Source organism: Pavona decussata, unplaced genomic scaffold, assembly GCF_977016875.1.
Source record: "Pavona decussata unplaced genomic scaffold, jaPavDecu1.1 SCAFFOLD_244, whole genome shotgun sequence".
NCBI lineage: Eukaryota > Metazoa > Cnidaria > Anthozoa > Scleractinia > Agariciidae > Pavona > Pavona decussata.
Window position 1 is genome coordinate 49,109 of NW_028145649.1, and position 18,613 is coordinate 67,721.

The following is an 18,613-nucleotide window of genomic DNA, read 5'->3' on the forward strand; positions in this document are numbered from 1 at the left end:
CTTTACCGTGACAGATTTGGATCAACACGATCTTTTGCCAAAGAGGTAAGTAATAATCTAAAATCTAACGCTTTGTTCAAGATTTAATCATCCCAAATTTAAGAGAATAATCACGGCTGTGTTGTGTGTATGGCGTAGCCGGAGAGTACACAGTTTAACTTTCGATCCAGTCCTACCACGCCCTGTGCCGGATGTATAAAACTAACAACTGAAATGGTTGTCCCTTTAAAATAGATAATAGATACAAACTATTTTCCTGTATTGTCGTAGTTTGTTAAACATTGTTGTTTCACCCTACGTACTAAACGAGCAACTCGCACATTTTTGTAACAAAATTACATCATATCCCAACAAACTCAACGAGAGACTTTTATTACCACGAACGCCGGCAGTTCTTTGTTTGTTAGTCCAGTTATGGTCTCGTAATATAAAACCAGTCTTTCCTGACACGATATATAAAATTTAAATAAGTTGTGAAAGATATTCGTAAATCAATATACTGGATTGTAATGATGGATCAGAAGATTAACTCTGCAGCGTATGTTAAAGTGCTAAAGTGAACCTATGAATTTCCCACTGAGGGTTAGCCCTAGTAAGGAAATGGGAGATCGCAAGAGGCAAAGAATAAATAAATCTTCGACCTCGCTAAAAGTTTAAAACTCCTCATTTGATCAACAGTTGCTCCAACGTCTAAGCTACGAGGCCAAACGGGAGTAAGATATGAATGATATTGGTGTTAAATGCGGTGATGTGAATGTCAAGAGCACACTGATATAATACAGAGTGTTGTGCCTCTAGCCGCTAGCACTCCTACTCATGACACAGATGACGGATCAGTGAACCCCAAAATTTCCCACTTAAGTGTTAGTCCTAGTGATAAGATTGGATTCCCGCCATGGTCGAAGATTTGTTTTCCTTGCCTCACATGGTCTTTCCTTACTAGGGAAAAATTGCACAGTAGGAAATTCATGGCTTAGCACTAAAAGGAGCAGTGTCACCTATTTTTTAATAGTGTCACTTTGAATAGTCCGATAATGTATTTGTTTCGATGGGAAAGTTAAAATAATGTTTCAGTTTTATTAACTAAAACCTTTTTAGTGTTCACACACTAGTATTAACTATCTTTGGCTGCAGCTGGCTGGGATGGAAATGGATTTCAAATTGAAAAAAATGGCCCTTGCCACACGCGGTCCAATCATAAATTATTATGATATCTCTCAGTAAGGATGCGCGGTGTGATTGGTCAGTTTTGCGGGCTATACTTCACTTTAAGGCCCGCTAAATTTGAAAAGTTTTTCCTTTCCCGCGCGCCCGATTAACCTCAGAGCTATATTTTTAAAATATCATACTAACCTCGTTTTCTCGGTCCGTACTGTAAGTTACGGATCCTCGTTTTTCCCGTTGATTTATGGGCCAACTCGCGAAACCATAAATCAACGGGGAAAAACTCGGTCCGAAACTTACAGTACAGACCTCGTCGAACTCGGTTAGTAAGAGAGGTATTTATAATGCTTACTTCTGTTGTCAGGAAAGTTGAGCGCGCGCTCGATCATTGTCAGGTGTTGGAAGATGTCTTCACAACTGAATGGTAAGTTACAGAACACGTAAGCGATGGAAAATTCAGCCGTTTGAGTGTATTTCCTCCGCCGTCGAATTCGTCCCCTGTAGCAGTTATGCATAGAGCAGAGCTAAGCAGTACAGCCACCAAAGCACTGACTTCAAACCCCGTTTTACGAACCCAAACATTAACAAAACCCTCATGAATTATGGCATCAAAATGCGCCAAATTTATGTAGTTTTCGAATTTGCGGTTACAGCCCACTCTGAGCATGCGTTTTCCAGTTCTAGGCCCAGACTCTCAGCCCTATATACGATATTACTTAAAAAAGCCCTGTAAAATGTTCTCGATCGCCAACAAAGAGAAGCCTGTTTACCAGAGAAAATCTTAACCATTCGATGTAGATTAGATATCCACGTAAGCGTCAAACATTCCTCTTTTACAATCTGGAGGTAACAGAATCATTCCGTCATTAGACCCAGGCAGCGAGAGAAAGAAAAATTTTCTAAAATTTGTATTCTCTCGAGTGACATTGATTCTTGCGGATGTCACGCAAATTCTGAAATAAAGCTGTTGTCCCGCCTGACTTTGATACGGTTTTATATATACAAACAAAACTAATTTTCATATGAAAAGCTTTGCAGTTAGTCTCGTTTACATAACGAGGTCCAAAGCAACTCAGAAATGGTCTATTTTGTTTATGCCATAGTCATCGCCTCAAGAGTTTTACCGGTATTCTCTTTCAGGCTCAGATTCATTAAACGAAACTGATGCCACAGGGACCCCACAGGTAGACCTTATAGCGATCATCCTGTACAGTATCACAATCTTAATGGCACTTGTGGGGAATATCCTGGTGATATACATTCTCTACAAAAGACCCGAAACAAGGCGCTTGACTAGCTACATGTACGTAAACCTTGCTGTGGCGGATTTGCTTGTCACTGTGGTTGTGATGCCTCAAAATCTGCAGTCTATTATCATGAAAGGAAGATGGCTGGATGGGTTATTTGGCGAGATCCTTGCCAAGTTGGTGGTATTTACGTTCTACGTAGCGCAAATGGCGTCTGTTTACTCCTTAACAGCTATTGCGTTTGATTCCTTCTTCAGTATTGTGTTTTCCTTAAGGGAATTTCCGCGTTTTAGGAACAAAAAGATTCTTGTACCATGCATCTGGCTGATCTCGATGTGTTTTATGTCTCCGTGGTTAATCATTCCGAAAGTTAGAAAGGAAGGACAACTAACTACTCTTGCTTTGAAATTTTCGCAGTTCGGGAAGCCTGTTCAATCATCTCTAAGAGGCGTTTACCTGTATGTAGTGATCACCATATTCGCATTGCCATTTGCGACAATGAGTTTTCTTTATGGGTACGTCTGCCTAAAACTCAAGGCGCACAGTTCACCAGGTGAGTCCATAAAACATGACAAAGCGCGACGTCGCGCGAACAAAACGAAACGTCAAGTCATACGCATGTCTATCGCAATTGTGGTTGCGTTTGCACTATGCTGGATTCCAACGCATGTCTATCACGTGATTTTGACCATCGATTATGAGTGGTCATATCGTGTATTGCCCTCTTACGTCATGTTGGTGTGTTACTGGTGTGGACATGCAAACAGCGCAGTGAATCCTTGGATGCTGATATACTTTAAAAAGCGATTCCGAGCTGTATTTCGCAAAATGCTCTTCTGGCCTTTATCTCGAATGTCGCTTACAAGCAGAGCAGGGACTATGAACAGGCCAGCTCCAAAGCCTGTCGTACAGTTAACACAATTTTATCAATTTACAACATCTTTGTAAACTGAATCGCAGGTTATTGGACAATTCCCACGCCAAAGAAAGGTTTGGCAATACATAAGCAAGTGCAAAACAACGATAAAATCGAAAAGTATTCGCTTTATTTACGTTTTTCTTCAGCGAGCTATATCTGACAGTATATTCGAATAATTTTTTTGTCAAATCAAAATAGAAGCTGGGTATTTGAGTAGCCATGACACCCAGTGGGATTCATTACTGATTTTTGTAATCAATTTTGTAAGTAATTAAGCTTGTATAGTAAGACTTGTAGTAAGGCTGTATTGTATTGTAAATATACTGTTAGTATTGAAACAGATTGTAAGTAGTGTAGATATTGTGAGTATTATTAAGAATGGTAAATACAGTGAGGTTGTAAATATAGTAAGTATTGTTAGTAGAAAAAAATGTTGTTAATATTCAGATTGCAAATCAGATTGAAATTATTATAAGCACTGTAAGTAGTGTGTAGTATTGTAAACACTGTGTTCTGTTGTATGCAAAGCTAATAATAAAATAAAAAAATATTAGAATAATTTATAATTTTGACCTTGAAAAAAATTAGTGCCTTGACACCTCCAATCGAAACGCCCGATTTTGTCGTTGATTTGTACTTGCTTATGTAAAAGGAATAAATGACTAAATATATGATGTTAAAAATTATAAATAAATATAGGGATAAATAAAGAAATTAATCAAATGTTAATTTAAAGTTTCTGATTTTCATTGCCCAGAACTCCTTACGGGTGTTTAAAGAGACATTGTCACCCAAGCTCATGCGCCAACACCTCAAAAAAAAAGTTCAGGCTGAAGTTTATTATTTTGTGTCAACGACAACAACGAAGTACCAAACAGAATAGCTGATATATCAATTTAATAGTTTAGGACAATTTAAAAATTTAAGACGATTTAAGAAATAAATAAATAATAGACCCTTCTCCAAAATGGCGGCCGAAAATTCAATTAAGTTAAAATTAAAAACGTATACCAGCACTAGAAAGAGCACTTTTACTTTAATAACCCTGCAAAAATGCAGCATAATTATCAGGTGTAATATCAGCTGAAAAAATGTAAGTTGAAAAATGAAGAATTTACAGACGTTTGTATGACTGGGGGTATGACGTATACCCCCAGTCACACAAACGGCTGTAAATTTGTCAAATTTCATCTTACATTTTCTCAGCTGATATAACACCTAATATGCTGAAACTTTGCGAGGTTATTGAAGTAAAGGTGTTCTTTCCAGTGCTGGTATGTGTTTTTCATTCGTTCAATTTTAGCTCATTCAAATCTGTTGCCGCCATTTTGGAGAAGGATCTATTACTTCGGAGCCTTGACTATATCTCCACCGCTAGTTTTGTATCCATCCCTATCACACTATTTAATTGAAGACGTCGTTAATGGCGGCTGCACCGCGGAGGGGGGGGGGGGGGGGGGGGTTTCCTGCACCAACTGTGAACATCTAGAAAGGGTTACTAATTTGTATGTAAAGCATAATATGAGGGAGGGGGTACTGGTGGGAAACGCAGAAATTAATAGAGGTGGCCTTATGCGGTTCCTTGCGATTGTTATCTACATTTGTACTGGTAGACCCGCTACACAGGCTAACGAAGGGGTGTCGAATGGTCTTAGCGAGCATTTGCGAGCACGCGAGCAGTGTGTTTTTTTTTTTTGCGAGCACGAGCAGTTGTCTAATTTTTCTTGGATGGCGTATAAAACGTTAACGATCTGGACGTAGGAACATGAGTAGTATATGACGTGAAACAGAACTTTAGAAATCCCAATGGACATTTGCTGACATGCTAACACACCGTTCATCAGGATGAGTCAAACGCTATTCGATGGTGTCTTGAGATTCTCAGATGTATTTTTCAGCACGCTGTAGCTATGGCAACTGTCTTCACCATGCATGCTTGCCAGCAAGGCCATCATTGCATTCTCGGTTTTCATGTGACGTCGTTGAATTCTAAAAACAAACCCGTGAAACCTTCAACCTCGTTCCCAGGGTCTCTCTTCTTCCTGCCGGGAAGAAGAGAGACCCTGGGAACGAGGTTGTGAAACCCTCTGATGTTTTATCTTCATGAAGCTTAAGGGAAGTATCACGAGAATTCGATGTCATTTCAAAACTCAAAAATGTTTGTCTGTCAACAGAAACAAAAATAGAATTGTCTAGTTTTGTTATAAATTATCACCCCAGTGCCATAAAACTGTGGATAAGTGCCTCTGGCCAGAGATAGAAAAGGTCGGAACGGATTGAAACTTGAAAAATGTTAGGCTGACGTTTTGCAAGTTTTCGCATTCAGTTGTTTCCAAAATGCGCTAGAATAGATAACGAGTTGTTCCTTTCAATAAATGAATTGATTCCTTTCTTCTCATTGTTCTGGAATTATTTTATAGCTAAGTGAAGATCTTATTTCACCATTTTTGACATACAGAAGCGTCAAAAACCCCATAACACTTCCCCCTTAAGACGGAACTGAAAACATCTCTCCCCGAATTTTTTAGCCTGATAGAGTCCTTCACTGACTTTGAAAGTAAAGAATGTTGAATTTTCGACTTTATACCTTTGATTTTATACCGGCGTGACATTACGATGACTTCCGGGTCAAAGTTGCCTTATAAAAAAAAAACTTCATCTTCTCCAGCGATTTGCAACGGTCTAGGCGGTTTAGCATTTGGATAAATGTCGATGCGGATGCGGATATGCAATAACCTACAAGAGAAAAGTAATCGCCTTTACAGCAAAAGTGGATTAATTCCAGACGTTTGCTTTGATTTCCGACCGCCATGTTTGTGCCCCTCGGAGGGGAACAAATATGGCATCTCCGTACTGAACTCATTCAATTCGTGTGGAATATTTGAAGAAATTACTCAAGTACAGGACACTGCCTAGACCTGAGACATGGGCAAGTTGTTTCTTTATATATCTTCTATAAAACGTCAAACTCTTGACATCATTCAGTAAATTGTTTCAATTTTAATAATTTTAATTTGTTACGGCGTGACAGGGAAACCTGCAGTCTTCTTCACGCAGGAAAACCGGCAATAAACTATTACTATTGAAAAAAAAAAAACAAAAACAAAAACAAAAAAACAAAACAAAACAAAAACAAAAAAGTCAAACATGAGTTTGTTCGTCGCCAAAGGGAGATCGCTGTTTGAGAAGAGAACTTCACTGTAGACATTTGACAAAAGTGCTAACGAGTTTTTTTTTATTTAAATATGATCTATTGTCTTACAGCCAATATATAAAACAATACTGGCGTTTCGCGACCAACTTCAAACAAATGCTGTTTGTCTAAATAGCTGTCTGGTGGTTCCAATACAGCATTCTGCTTCTCTGACACCACTGTTTTGGCGCACAATATCTTAGAGTGCTTTCCATTTCACCAGAACTGGCTGGCCACTGTAAATCAAATGCGTCATTTTGAAGGGATGGTGCTGCAAAATCTTGAAAAAATAAATCACTCTGAAAATGGAAGGTGCTATTTGAAGAAATTCGAAGGACAGGGATCAAATTTATCCTTCAGATCAGTACAGTCCGTTGGAGAACTGAACGCTCTGGCCGGCCAGTTGTTGCATATGGAAAGCGCCCTTGTCTTCTTGGCTGTAGGTACAGGCTGTCGAATAGGATAGTTTTTCAATCCTTATAACAATACTGTAAGAACTGGAAGGATAGTTATCCAGTCCTTACAAAACATGGTTTTGCACAATCGTTTATACGTGAGCACGTAGTTTATCCTGTAATAACGGCAATTGGTCTTAGCTTGATCGCCTTTTGACTTATCCCAGCATCATGACCTGAAAAAAAAATAGCATTTTAACACTAAAACTGTGTATGTTGTTCAATTGTCCTTGACTCAGACACAGCCGAAATGTTTAACCTTACCGTTGCTTCATCCTACACTCAACCAAACTTTGGATAATTAAGTGTGTTTTACACAAGTTGAATTCCGATAACTTGGGCCCAGTCCACGCGAATGCGTTCGTCGATGCGTATCCGTGTGGACGGAAAACGAAAATTAAAAGGATAACAAATATCTTGATCTTTAAACAATTTCTCCCAACAAATAGCAGACAAAATTAGTGGAAAACAACGAGGAGAATAAGCATGTTGATAACGGGGCTTACAGGGGTAATGGGTTTTTTGGTAAATCACAACACCGTTCCAGTAAACGAAGACTTCATGGACACACTTGAAGGAGGAAAGAAAATATCTCTACTCACATGTATTGACTACATCGGTCACGTTTTTGTATGATTCAGGAGCCTGAAAATAAAAATAAGGATGGCAATCGTCAATCAATCTCCAGCAATATCCATTTTTTCTCTAATTACAGAGAAGAATCAGAATCAGCAGTGACTCTACTTCTTCTAAACAATTCGATCTTTACGAGTTGCTTTGAACCTCATTATGAAAACGAGACTAAGTGCACAGTTTTTATCATGAAAATTAGTTTTCATTCTTCTGCAAACAAACCTAATTTTCATACCAAAAGCTTTATACTTAGCCTCGCTTTCATAATGAGGCTCAAAGCAACTCGGTAGTAGCCTATTGGTGTGCTAATGGTGGGGGTGGGGGAAGGGACATGACCACGAAATATTAACTTACCTCTTCTATGACAAGTTTGGGCGAGGCTACTCTGATGGATATTCCCTTTGTTTTAAGGCTATCTAACACATCTTGATAGTCGAGATTTCGCCTGAAGAGAAGAGTCGAGAACTAATTAAATGCATGTGCGCTTAAATCAATCAATTAGTATTCCAAAACATACTGAACTTCAATGGTGCAAGGCCTATTTTCCTCCACAACAACACTGACGCATGCGCTTTCAAGCCCACTCAGACTTTTACTACGTTTGTGTTAAGCTCCCTAAAGCCTAGATCTTGCGTGGTAAAGGAAAAAAAGACTCTGCTGTTAATGAAGTCGAAATAGGGAAGGCTTTCGCAAAGGCCTGTCTGTTTTCTATGACGGTCTTTACGAACTTTTGTGGCCATATTGCTCAACTGTCTGAACCTTCCTGGTCTTGTGGCTGGTCTAGGGTGTAGCCTATACAAATTCTATTTGCAGTCAATCCACGTCACGCGTGATCGGTATTTTTGAAATTTGAAGGGGGTTTTGAAATTTATATGTCAGTTTTGAACATCGCCAACGAGATTTCAGAGAAGAAATTTCCCTAGTTTATTGACGGAATAAAGCTATAAATTTTTCTTTATGTTATAGCATTAAGTATTTCAAGAATAACAACTGTTTCTTAAGTATTTTGAATCTTTTTTTTTAGCTAATGCGTCTTTTTTGGAAAGATTTCCAGAGAAATGATCAACATTCCATTCAAATGTCGGACATTACAAAGAGGAATTCGAATGCTCATTTTATTCTCGGAAATACTGGTTACTCGTGACGTGGTTTGAGTATGGAGCTTTAGCAACGACGACGGCGACGGTAACGACAACGCCGCAAAACAATAAGTTTAATGAGCAAAAACAATCGCTCTGTACGCGCGTTTTACATTTTGGTACATTTTCTTGCCGTCCTCTGCAAAACAACAACGTGAAATGACCACATTTAAGGTTTTGTGGAGAACGTGAACGCACGGCAGTGAATTTTTCATTTTCTTTCTCAACTTGTACGCCAGTTCTACCAATTTGGTTCCTGGATAGTTTGCCATTTTTGTAAAAGTTGAACGAGTTGAAATAATCGCGAAGTAGCACAAATAAAATAAAGATATATTTTTCGGGTGACGTTTTCTTTGCCGTTGGCGTCGTCGTTGCTTAAGGCCTGGCTAAACTAGGGAACATTGTTGTTTCCGCAACAATATTTCCAAGTTTAGCCAGGCCTTTAAGCTCCCTAGTAAAACATTGAAAAGTTCAACTCCCAGGCCGCGCTTGTAAAAAGTCAGCTGGTCTGCCTCCTGCCATTTGGGATTTTTAACCATGTTATTTTCAATTTAAATTATTGGTTTGTGAAGTTTAATGCTCGGCCTCACTAGCACTTGCCGAGGGTAAATAAAGGTTATATTTAAGACTGTTGACGGACTTAATGGTCTTAACTACGCTGGGTAAGCTTCTTTGAATTTTTTCGTTATATAAAGACGGGCTCAAACCATTCAGTTAAGTTTAGACAGCCAAGAGCTAAGGTTGACTGTTAATTTTCATTCATTGTTTGTCAGAATACAGCAAAACGTGCGCGCTCCCTGGTGAAATAGCGGAAAGCCAACGATTTATCATTTTTAGAAGTAAACTGAGAAAACTTTGAAATTATTACATTTTTATCATAGTTGGATTGTGTATTTAATTAAGGGAACGTCCTCGATAGCGAACTGAACACCTCGGACATTTCCTTTTATGTTTTGTTTATATGGTAAAATCTTGTTGTTGTTTTTGTCAAGGGGTCTTGTTGGGTGGAGAAAATTAAGTACTTAACGAGAAATGTGAAAAGCTATAATGATCTTTAAATCTTTACATGTTCTTACACCTGAGTAGTTTAAGCGAGCTGTTTGTCCAGCTGTGAAATAACTGAATTTTCTCAGCTCTAAAAGACTACATTAACAAAACTACAGTTCCATTGCCTCGCACCCACTTTCTGAAAAACAGCTTAAGCTATAGCGGTGCAGTTCTTTGGAAAAGCTCACCTTCAGATTTTTGGCAAGCATCATCACTAAATAATTTCTGTCCCTCGTGTTGGGGGTGATTACCAGTCAACAAAATTACCCACAAAAAAGGAAGAAAACGAAAATAAGTCCAGTGACCATCAAACAGACAAAAAAAGAGGAAGAAAAAGATGCAAAACAAACTCAGTAATTGCTGCTCCATCAGTTGGGGTGCAATCGTTTGTTAGCCCTATATCACTATTCTTGGCTGTGGGGTGATTCTGTTCTTCCCCTTTTGATAGACTAATAGACTATCCGTACACCCACACAATCGGGGCAGGGAAGTGCACCCTCGGCTGCGCTTTGCCCCACAGTAAGTGCTATGGCCTTTGTTCAAAAAAGGTCTGATCTCTCCAAGATTGTATCATCGTACCTTTTGACCTAATATCCTCCCAGAAGAGCACCCTTCCTGTGGTCCACCCTATGTTACACTCTAACATAGGTTCCCTTAAAGACACTGTTACTTTTTGAGATAGTCTCTACCTTCGCTGCAATCCAAGTTTTGCCACAGCAATCAGCATTTCTAGTCTCCTTCCTCTGCGTTCTGGGTGTTTGTATCATGCACGTCTCCCTTACAGCAACTAGCAGCTAATTTTAAGATGTGAGCATTCAAGTCTAAGTCAAATTAAGAGACCAGTTTATTCACCAAAATGGTTAGGTGTGCTTTAGCTTGGATTTTTTTGTATTGCACAAAAAGTTAATACAAATTATGGGAAGTGAATCCAAGGTTCTCACTGATACACCAGAAATACTACAGTTAATTTTGCGTTCTTGTTTATAAATTCTGTATAAATAAGTGAAAATCGCGGCTGACATTTTGAACCGTCCGTATTTTTATCAGAATAGAACACCTCTTTTAGCTAGAAAGAGCCTCAAATACGGATACCCCGTTCTAGATCAGGAGTCGCAAAGAATTGAGTATACTCGTCTGCTGTAACGAGGTGTTTTTGGAAAGCACATTGTGAGATTTTTATTGGGTAGCTTGAAGGTTGTTCTCGAAAATACGTCAGTTGTCGAATCATAATTATTTTTTATTTAAGCCCAAAGAAGTCTTTTGTAAATAAATTGCTGAATGTGTTGCACTATAGGAACCAATCACAGCACGGAGATAGACAGAGATGAATTAATGATGATTGTTTTCTGAATAATCTGTTGCGCCGGCTTTGGTACTCAAAACTGCAAAACAAAAAACCTTGAAACTAGAAAACGAATCACCCCAAACTTAGAAAGTAAACTTCAGTTGCCCTTTATTTCAGAGCTAGAAACGGTTAAATCATTACTATAAAAGGGGGCATACATTTTTATGCTATTTTTATTTGTTTATTTATTTATTTATTTATTTATTTATTTAAATTGACTAGATAAATAATTTGCACCCTTTCAACTGTTGCTGTTTTCATTATTTTTGATTAAATATATTTAAAGTTGCTGACAATTAGACAGCAAAATTTACGTGTAATGATTTTTTGGTCACGGAAATTTTGCTCTCGAAAATGCAATTTTGACGATCGGATGATAATCATCGAACAAAAATAATAATGACTTCCGCTGGTATGATAAATTTCGAAAATAAGCCTCAGTCGCCCTTTATTTCAGAGCTAGAAGCGGCTACATCATTAATTTAAAAGGGGACATACATTTTTACGCTGTTATTTATTTATTTATTTATTTATTTATTTATTTATCTATTTATTTATTTAAAGAGAATTAAACAGCAAAATTTACATGTAATGATCTTTCGGTCACGCAAATTGTCCTCTCGAAAATGCAACTGTGATCGGATAATAATCATCGAGCAAAAATAACAATGACTTCCGCGGGTATGATATATTAAAACACGCTTTATAAAGCACTGAATGCTCAATCATCCTATATTGCTTTAAATTTTTACGGTACCGTGAAAGGTTTGGATCAACGCGACCTTTTAGCAAAGAGGTAAGAAATAATATAAAATCTAACGCTTTCTTCAGGATTTAATCGTCCCAAATTTTAGAGAATACACAGTTGTTGTGTAGGGCGTAGCCGAAGAGTACACCGTTTAACTTTCGATCCAATCCTACCACGCCCTATGCCAGATGTTTGAAACTAACAATTGAAATGGTTGTCCCTTTGAAATAGATAAAAGATACAAACTATTTTCATGTATTGTTGTAGTTTGTTAAAAATTGTTGTTTCACCCTGTGTACTAATCGAGCAACTCGCACATTTTTGTAACAAAATTACATCATATCCCAACAAACTCAACGAGACACTTTTATTACAACGAACGCAGTTCTTTGTTTGTCAGCCGAGTTATGGTCTCGTAAAACCAGTCTTTCCTTACACGATATATAGAGTTTGAATAAGTTTTGAAAGATATTCGTAAATCAATATATAGGACAGTTTTCGGGCTCCGGTGACGAAGCTCTTCATTTTGCATTTAAGGTCAAGAGAAGAGGAATAATATTCTCTCATATTAATCTGTTTCACTAGGAAGTCTGTAAATCTTATAAAAACCTCAGTGCCTACATTGTGTGTATCAGTAAAACTATAAACCATGAACAATTATTGATAAGGCGACTAACTTTGCAGTAAACTATCTACAGAGTCATAAAGAGAACACCCCGAAGCTCTTCAATCAATTACCCAGAAATCTCACGAAGAATTACTCCGGAACGAGAACTGCAAGGGTGAGTAGTGATCAATGCCTGCGCCAGATACTTCTAAACAGAAATCGTTCAGTGCAACTTGTGTTTGTAATCTGTCCGTAAACGGTGTTTACAGTTGAATGTATCCTAGCAACACCTTTTTCAAGTCATCTTGAACTGTCGTCACTGGGGTTGGCAAGTTGTTTAAAAATCGCCAATATTTGGTGTGTAAGATAATGGCGTTAATTAAGTGACCGCAAATCGTCGCTCGCTCCTGCGACCGCAAACCGCAAAAACCAACCATCACTGGTACAGTGCGGATCAATCTGCTGCAATGATGGTATAAAATTCATTTGTATGCTTATGGCTTGCTTCAAACATTACGATCGCTGGCGTCTTAAAAACCTTTGGCCCATATAAATCCACCAATTGAAAGAAGTTTTCCATGTTTCCTATTTTCTTTGCACAGGAACCGGCTCTAACTACTAAAATTCCTCATTCGACCTTAGTGGCATTTTCCATCCTCGGCGGAGCAAGCAAAACTTAAATCAATCGTCACTCGCTTGCATACATTTTCCCACGCTCGCAATTTACTCCGGAATCATGAGTGAACTTTGAATTCTAATTGGTTCATTGCGCTGTTTTCAGCTCTTCTGATTGGCTAGAATAGTTTCTTTGGTTTTGGTTGCATGACAAAACTTGAAAATCGTTTCACTTGATTGTTTATTTTACATTCAGTTTAATAATATATTTAACATTGATATAAATTTTAATTCATATCAGTGAGTACATCAGTGAGTACATTTAAATTCATTCTATGTCGAAATTCAAACCATTAAGGCTATTTGTGGCCTCAGTCGCGTTTTACGGGAGATTTCTTTTTGCGCGGTGACAATGTTACTTAAGCTGATAGTTCTTTGCTGTATCGTTATCCGCCGTTTAGAGCTGTCAGACATTCCAATTATTTTTTCCAGTTTCTCCATTTACACGATATTCCTGTGTTTTTCTATGCTTTCTTTCTCATTAAAGTAAACAAGTAATAACAATAATTTCAATATCAAACCTCTGAAGGTAAAAACTTTGTGCTTAAGTTCATTCACACGTACTACAGTAAGCCCTGTTCCCTGTCTTTTGTCCTCAAATCCCACCTTTTATTATACAGTGCAGTTTTCATAGGGTCAGTAAATATTTCGACCAACCTGAAAACCGATTTCGTTTTTCTTTCTGCAATCTAAGGCGGTTCTGAGTTTGAGTTTGAGTTTGCGTTTATTAATATTTCTAACAAATACACAAAGACAATTTACACAACCCGCGTATAGCATTAGCTAATCTGGGCGGATATTAGTAAGAGACAAAAATTAAGACTACAATATTGCTACAATATCGGCACTACAATATAAGACTGTGACATGTAGTTGTAAACGAAACATATAGCTATAACGTATAATAATTAGCAATAAACAAAAATTAAGTATTAATGCTTAAAAACTACAATATTGCTACAATATCACTACAGTATAAGACTAAGACATGCAATTTTAAACGAAAAACGGGGCGAAACACATAACAATAGGGTACAATAATTATTGGCATTAAATTTCAATATTAAAGAATGGGCGTCAACATAATAGTCCTCAATCCCAAGTACGATTAAAAGTATTTTATGAAGTTTTCTTTTAAAAGTTCTTTTCTTTAGCTTACGCCAGTAGGGGTGTAGACGGTTCCACAATCTCGCACAAAACGCAGAGAAAGATTTAAGTTTCACACGCAATCTAGATTCCTGAGTATAAAATTTCTTTTTAGAAGAACGGAACGCGTATTATGTGCATAAACATCAGATGAATGAATGAAAAGCTTACGAATATTCTTAGGTGTAGAATTAGTAGAAACATCATGCATTATGGCGGAAACCGTCTTAAAATAGAGCATAACAGGTAGAATGTTCGAAGTTATAAAAAGATGGAAACGAAGGAAGTCAGGTCACTATTTTCGCTAATGACCTCATCACAAAAAATGAAAGAATTGGATTTTCGACTTGTACCACTAAATCCAAATTTTGCTTGATAATTACAGTTACACAATAGGTTTTTGTTCCATGTTATTAGGTCTTGTCATCTTGTCTTCCTTTCTATGAGAACCATCTTTGCTGGGTTACGTTTTCTTTGGCTGTCATAGACCTTTAATAATGTTAAAGTGATTCTCGTCAAGACTTTCGATCCAAAATTTTTACCTTTTTTTTTTCCAAATTTTTCCTATTCGAAAATTTTTCACGTTTTCGTCAAGAAATGAATGCAGTCAGATAATTATATTAATTTAATAGCCAGCCCTTTTAAAATATCATTTAAAAAAAGAGCTATGATAATAGGCTTTCTTTTAATAGAGTTGTTTTTAGCACGTTTTTCAACTGAGTGAAGTAAATCCAAAACCAAAGTAATTACACTGGCCAATCACAATAGATGTAAACAGAGGAACGAACCAATCAGAAGTCGAATCGAATACATGTTACTAGCTAAACCAGTAAACCGCGGGAAAACACGAGAAGCATGCCGCGACTATTGGGTTTGGTTTGCTTCTCACTGGTTGAGAAAGTACGCACGCTTTGCTGAACAATCTCACAAATACGAAAATCGCTGAAAACCACTCTATTTTAGTGTCGACTGAAGTAAGTTCGCGTTTCCTTCGTTTTTGCTTTGCTTTGTTCTGTGACTGGTTAGCAAAACTCATAACGTGCGAAAAGCCGGCTCCATTTTCGTTTTGTTTAGTAAAATATTCACGCGGGAAACTCGAAAGGAAAACCAATTTTAGCGAGCGACTAAATAAGAGTAAATGAGAGCGCTGCTAAAATTGGTTCTGATCACAGGTTTGGAAACGCGCGCTACTTTCTCGACTAATTAGAATTGAAACCAAAAACAATCATGACTTTCTTGCACACGTTTCCCCGCGCCTGGCGCCAGTCACATGTATTTGTTTCGAGTTGTGATTGAGTCAGTGTGTTCTTGCGCTTTGATTCTCATTATGGAATCGAGGTTCTTGCATGTTTTTATTATGAAAATTAGTTTTCATTTGATATATTTCAAAACTAATTTTCATATGAAAAGCTTTGCACTTAGCCTTGCTTTCATGACGAGGTTCAAACCTACTCGAAAATGGCTTATTTCTTTGGCTCATATGTTTGTTTCGGATACTTAAACCAAAAGCACTTAATCGCAATTTAAAAATCCCCAAAAGTCAGTCATTCACGCACGCGTTGTTTTAAAATATGCGAATTAGTAGAGTCAATATGCATCATGATCAAATCCAATTTTTCTAGACTTTGTTGTCGTTGCTCAAGCATCGAATTTAAAGGCCCATGTTCACCCAAGAGACATTGCGCGCCGAGCTGAATTTCGCACAGTCGAAAATTCAGAAAATTACCCGCGAGCGCTAAATCCACATTCATCGAGCTCATTTCCTGGAATATCACTATTTTTCGTGTCACTAAGCTTTGTATAATATCCTCTCGCTTTATTTATGAGGATATTTTCAAGAACAGTCTTCGTGTGGAAAGGAAAATTGGAAAATCGTCGGTCGCTTCTAAGTAACATCTCGCCGTTGACAATGTGGTTGTACAATTGTTATTCCAAAGGAATGTATTTGTCTCGCTTTTATTCTGAAACAAAGAAGCGGGAGGATTTGTTGTCTCCATGCATGCATCTGTTGTAGCGATGTTCCTGATTTCAACGGATGTCTGACCTTAACACGTAAGTTTTTTAGCTCCATTCGATTTTATTCTCCCGATTCATGTAAACAGCGTTGCGAAGAGACGTAATAAACTGTATGGTTTTCTAGGTGGCGTTCCTTCGTTTTTTCTTATCGGCATAGGCAAATAAATTAAAATACTCATTTGCTTAGTAAGCTGCAGATTCATTCATAGCATCGTTGCTTTATCATCAAAGGTAGAAATAATTTCATGATGGTAAGATAGACCGGATCGGCGCAGCCCGCTATAATTTTGAAAGCGATATTAACTGAGCTAACGAGTCCAGCACTGTTAATTTCATTTCATGTCAGCTTTTATAATAATCGAAAGGACACTTAAAGATTACTGTCTAACTTATACAACAATAGAATGAAAATCTTCGGACAAAATTATTTAATGTTGAGGGCTGCCGGCTTTAACTGTTCGACTGTTTCGCCGCATCGCTCAAAGGAATGAATGCAGAAAAACAAACCAAACCTCGAATTTCGTTCGCCGAGAATTTTACACAAAGGAGTACAAAGAACTCGAGCGCTTTGGAGAGTACATATTTCCTATAGGTATAGAAATTAAAATAAATCGGAGCGACTGAAACGAAATCAACCAGTCCGATTTGTGTGGTCTGATTTATTTTGAATGCGCCAGGACTTTCATCCCAGCGGGAATATTCTGGTAAACCAATCAGATCGCAAGACTAAACAATAGAAGCGCTTTTAAACAATAACAAACGGCCGCAAAGCCGAATGGGTGAAACTGGGCCTTTAAATGTGCCTAACGTTAATAACCTAAGGTACGAGTGGTAGCGTTACCAGAGCAAAATAAAATTTAAAATTTCGAGTGCGTTCAAGGATTAGAACACTATGAACATGGGACTCGTGCAAACTGACTGGTAAACTATTGAGACTAGAAAGGTTAAGAGGCAGGGTGTCTCAGATGAGGTCACATCAGATTATCTTGACAAATAAACCAAACTATTTGCATGGCTGACACTACGGCAAAGGGCTTACCGTATTTTCTCGATTAAACACCGGCCCCCGATTAAACGCCGGCTTCGTTTAAACGCCGGGTAAAAACTGCCAATTTTTAAATAAACGCCGGGTGCGTTTAATCGGGTCCCCGGCACAAGGACCGGTTACATGTAAATTGTAACCTCTTGAATGGCACTGTTACGACATACCAAGTACGGTATGCTGTTTTGGTATTTTAATAAACGTTCAAGGGAAAAATACCGGCGTTAGATAACTGGGATAGTCGCTGCACAGCGAAATAAAATATAGCGTTCGTGTTGTATTATTGACGCACTTTCTTGCTTGTGTTGTAGTAGCTTGTAGTGCTCACTGTCGTTTGAATCACGAGGATCCCTCCAAACTTCCAAGGATCGGTAGTAATAAATCAACCTGGAAATATGGCTGAAAATCGTATTTCATTAATAAACGCCGGACCCCGATTAAACGCCGACCTCGAAAAAACGCCGGGTCAAAACTGCCGAATTTTAAATAAACGCTGGTGGCGTTTAATCGAGAAAATACGGTATTTATTTGGGCCAAAAATAAAATATTTCAACTAGTACAACTAGTCTTCTTCAGAGCCAGAGCTACAACGGAACGTATTCAGAAGCAGTTTATTTGTGTGTCGTGTGGTACCCTGCATTCAAAAGTTTCGTTCTTATCTGAGTACAACATCGTCGCCATCGATGTCATGTCAAAATTATTCTCATTTATTATGAATAAGACCAAACAGCTAAACTGCTAGTGACGTATTAACTTATTCTTTCGTTGAGTGATAAAACCTGTCACTCAGCTGCCGTGGGAATCGGATGGTTCGTTTTGGTGGAATATCTGTTGGGAGGGCGGCATTCCCACTTCAGAAATTCCGCGTAAAATTGTGATAAAAAGCTAGCGTGTTCATTGCAGAAAAGTTATCTCAAACTTCCAAAACATAGCTTTCGTTTTCGAAAGGGCAAATACGTCGTTTTAATTGTGGAATGACTGTTCAGCTTGTATTTTCGAAAGGCCAGCAACAGCTTGGAAATTCGAGGAATAAGATTCCGTTCCCTAAACGCGTCCGCGATTAAACCTTGAGCTAAAAACTCATCGCAAGTCAGATTGTGTTGGCTTTCACAAATTTGCCTTTAAAGTGCCAATAAAACGACCTAAGAACACAGAGGACAGCATTTACAGTATTTTTCTTGAATGCTCTTCGCAGGTACGAAGGTGTCAACCTCGTTCTCAGGAGGAGACATTATGG

General features: G+C 38.0%; 1 protein-coding gene and 1 long non-coding RNA gene across 3 annotated transcripts; one reads left to right on the forward strand and one right to left on the reverse strand.

The window, feature by feature from the left end:
- Positions 1-3,377, forward strand: LOC146457247 (neuropeptide Y receptor type 2-like). 2 transcript variants are annotated; one of them, XM_085092103.1, is made up of 3 exons: positions 1-45; positions 1,529-1,588; positions 2,305-3,377. In XM_085092103.1, exons 2-3 carry the CDS (start codon positions 1,570-1,572, stop codon positions 3,357-3,359), a joined length of 1,074 nt encoding a protein of 357 aa, XP_084948229.1. In that variant the 5' UTR covers positions 1-45; positions 1,529-1,569; the 3' UTR covers positions 3,360-3,377. The 2 variants fall into 2 exon arrangements, with proteins under 2 accessions (XP_084948229.1, XP_084948230.1); XM_085092104.1 differs by lacking the exon at positions 1-45 and having other exon boundaries at positions 1,353-1,588; positions 2,311-3,377.
- Positions 3,378-6,571: 3,194 nt separating this feature from the next.
- LOC146457248 (uncharacterized) lies at positions 6,572-8,163 on the reverse strand. Its single transcript, XR_014858547.1, has 3 exons — positions 7,966-8,163; positions 7,581-7,623; positions 6,572-7,154 (listed from the first exon to the last, which is right to left on the reverse strand). It is a non-coding gene; the product is annotated as an uncharacterized LOC146457248 (long non-coding RNA).
- Between the last annotated feature and the right edge of the window lie 10,450 nt (positions 8,164-18,613).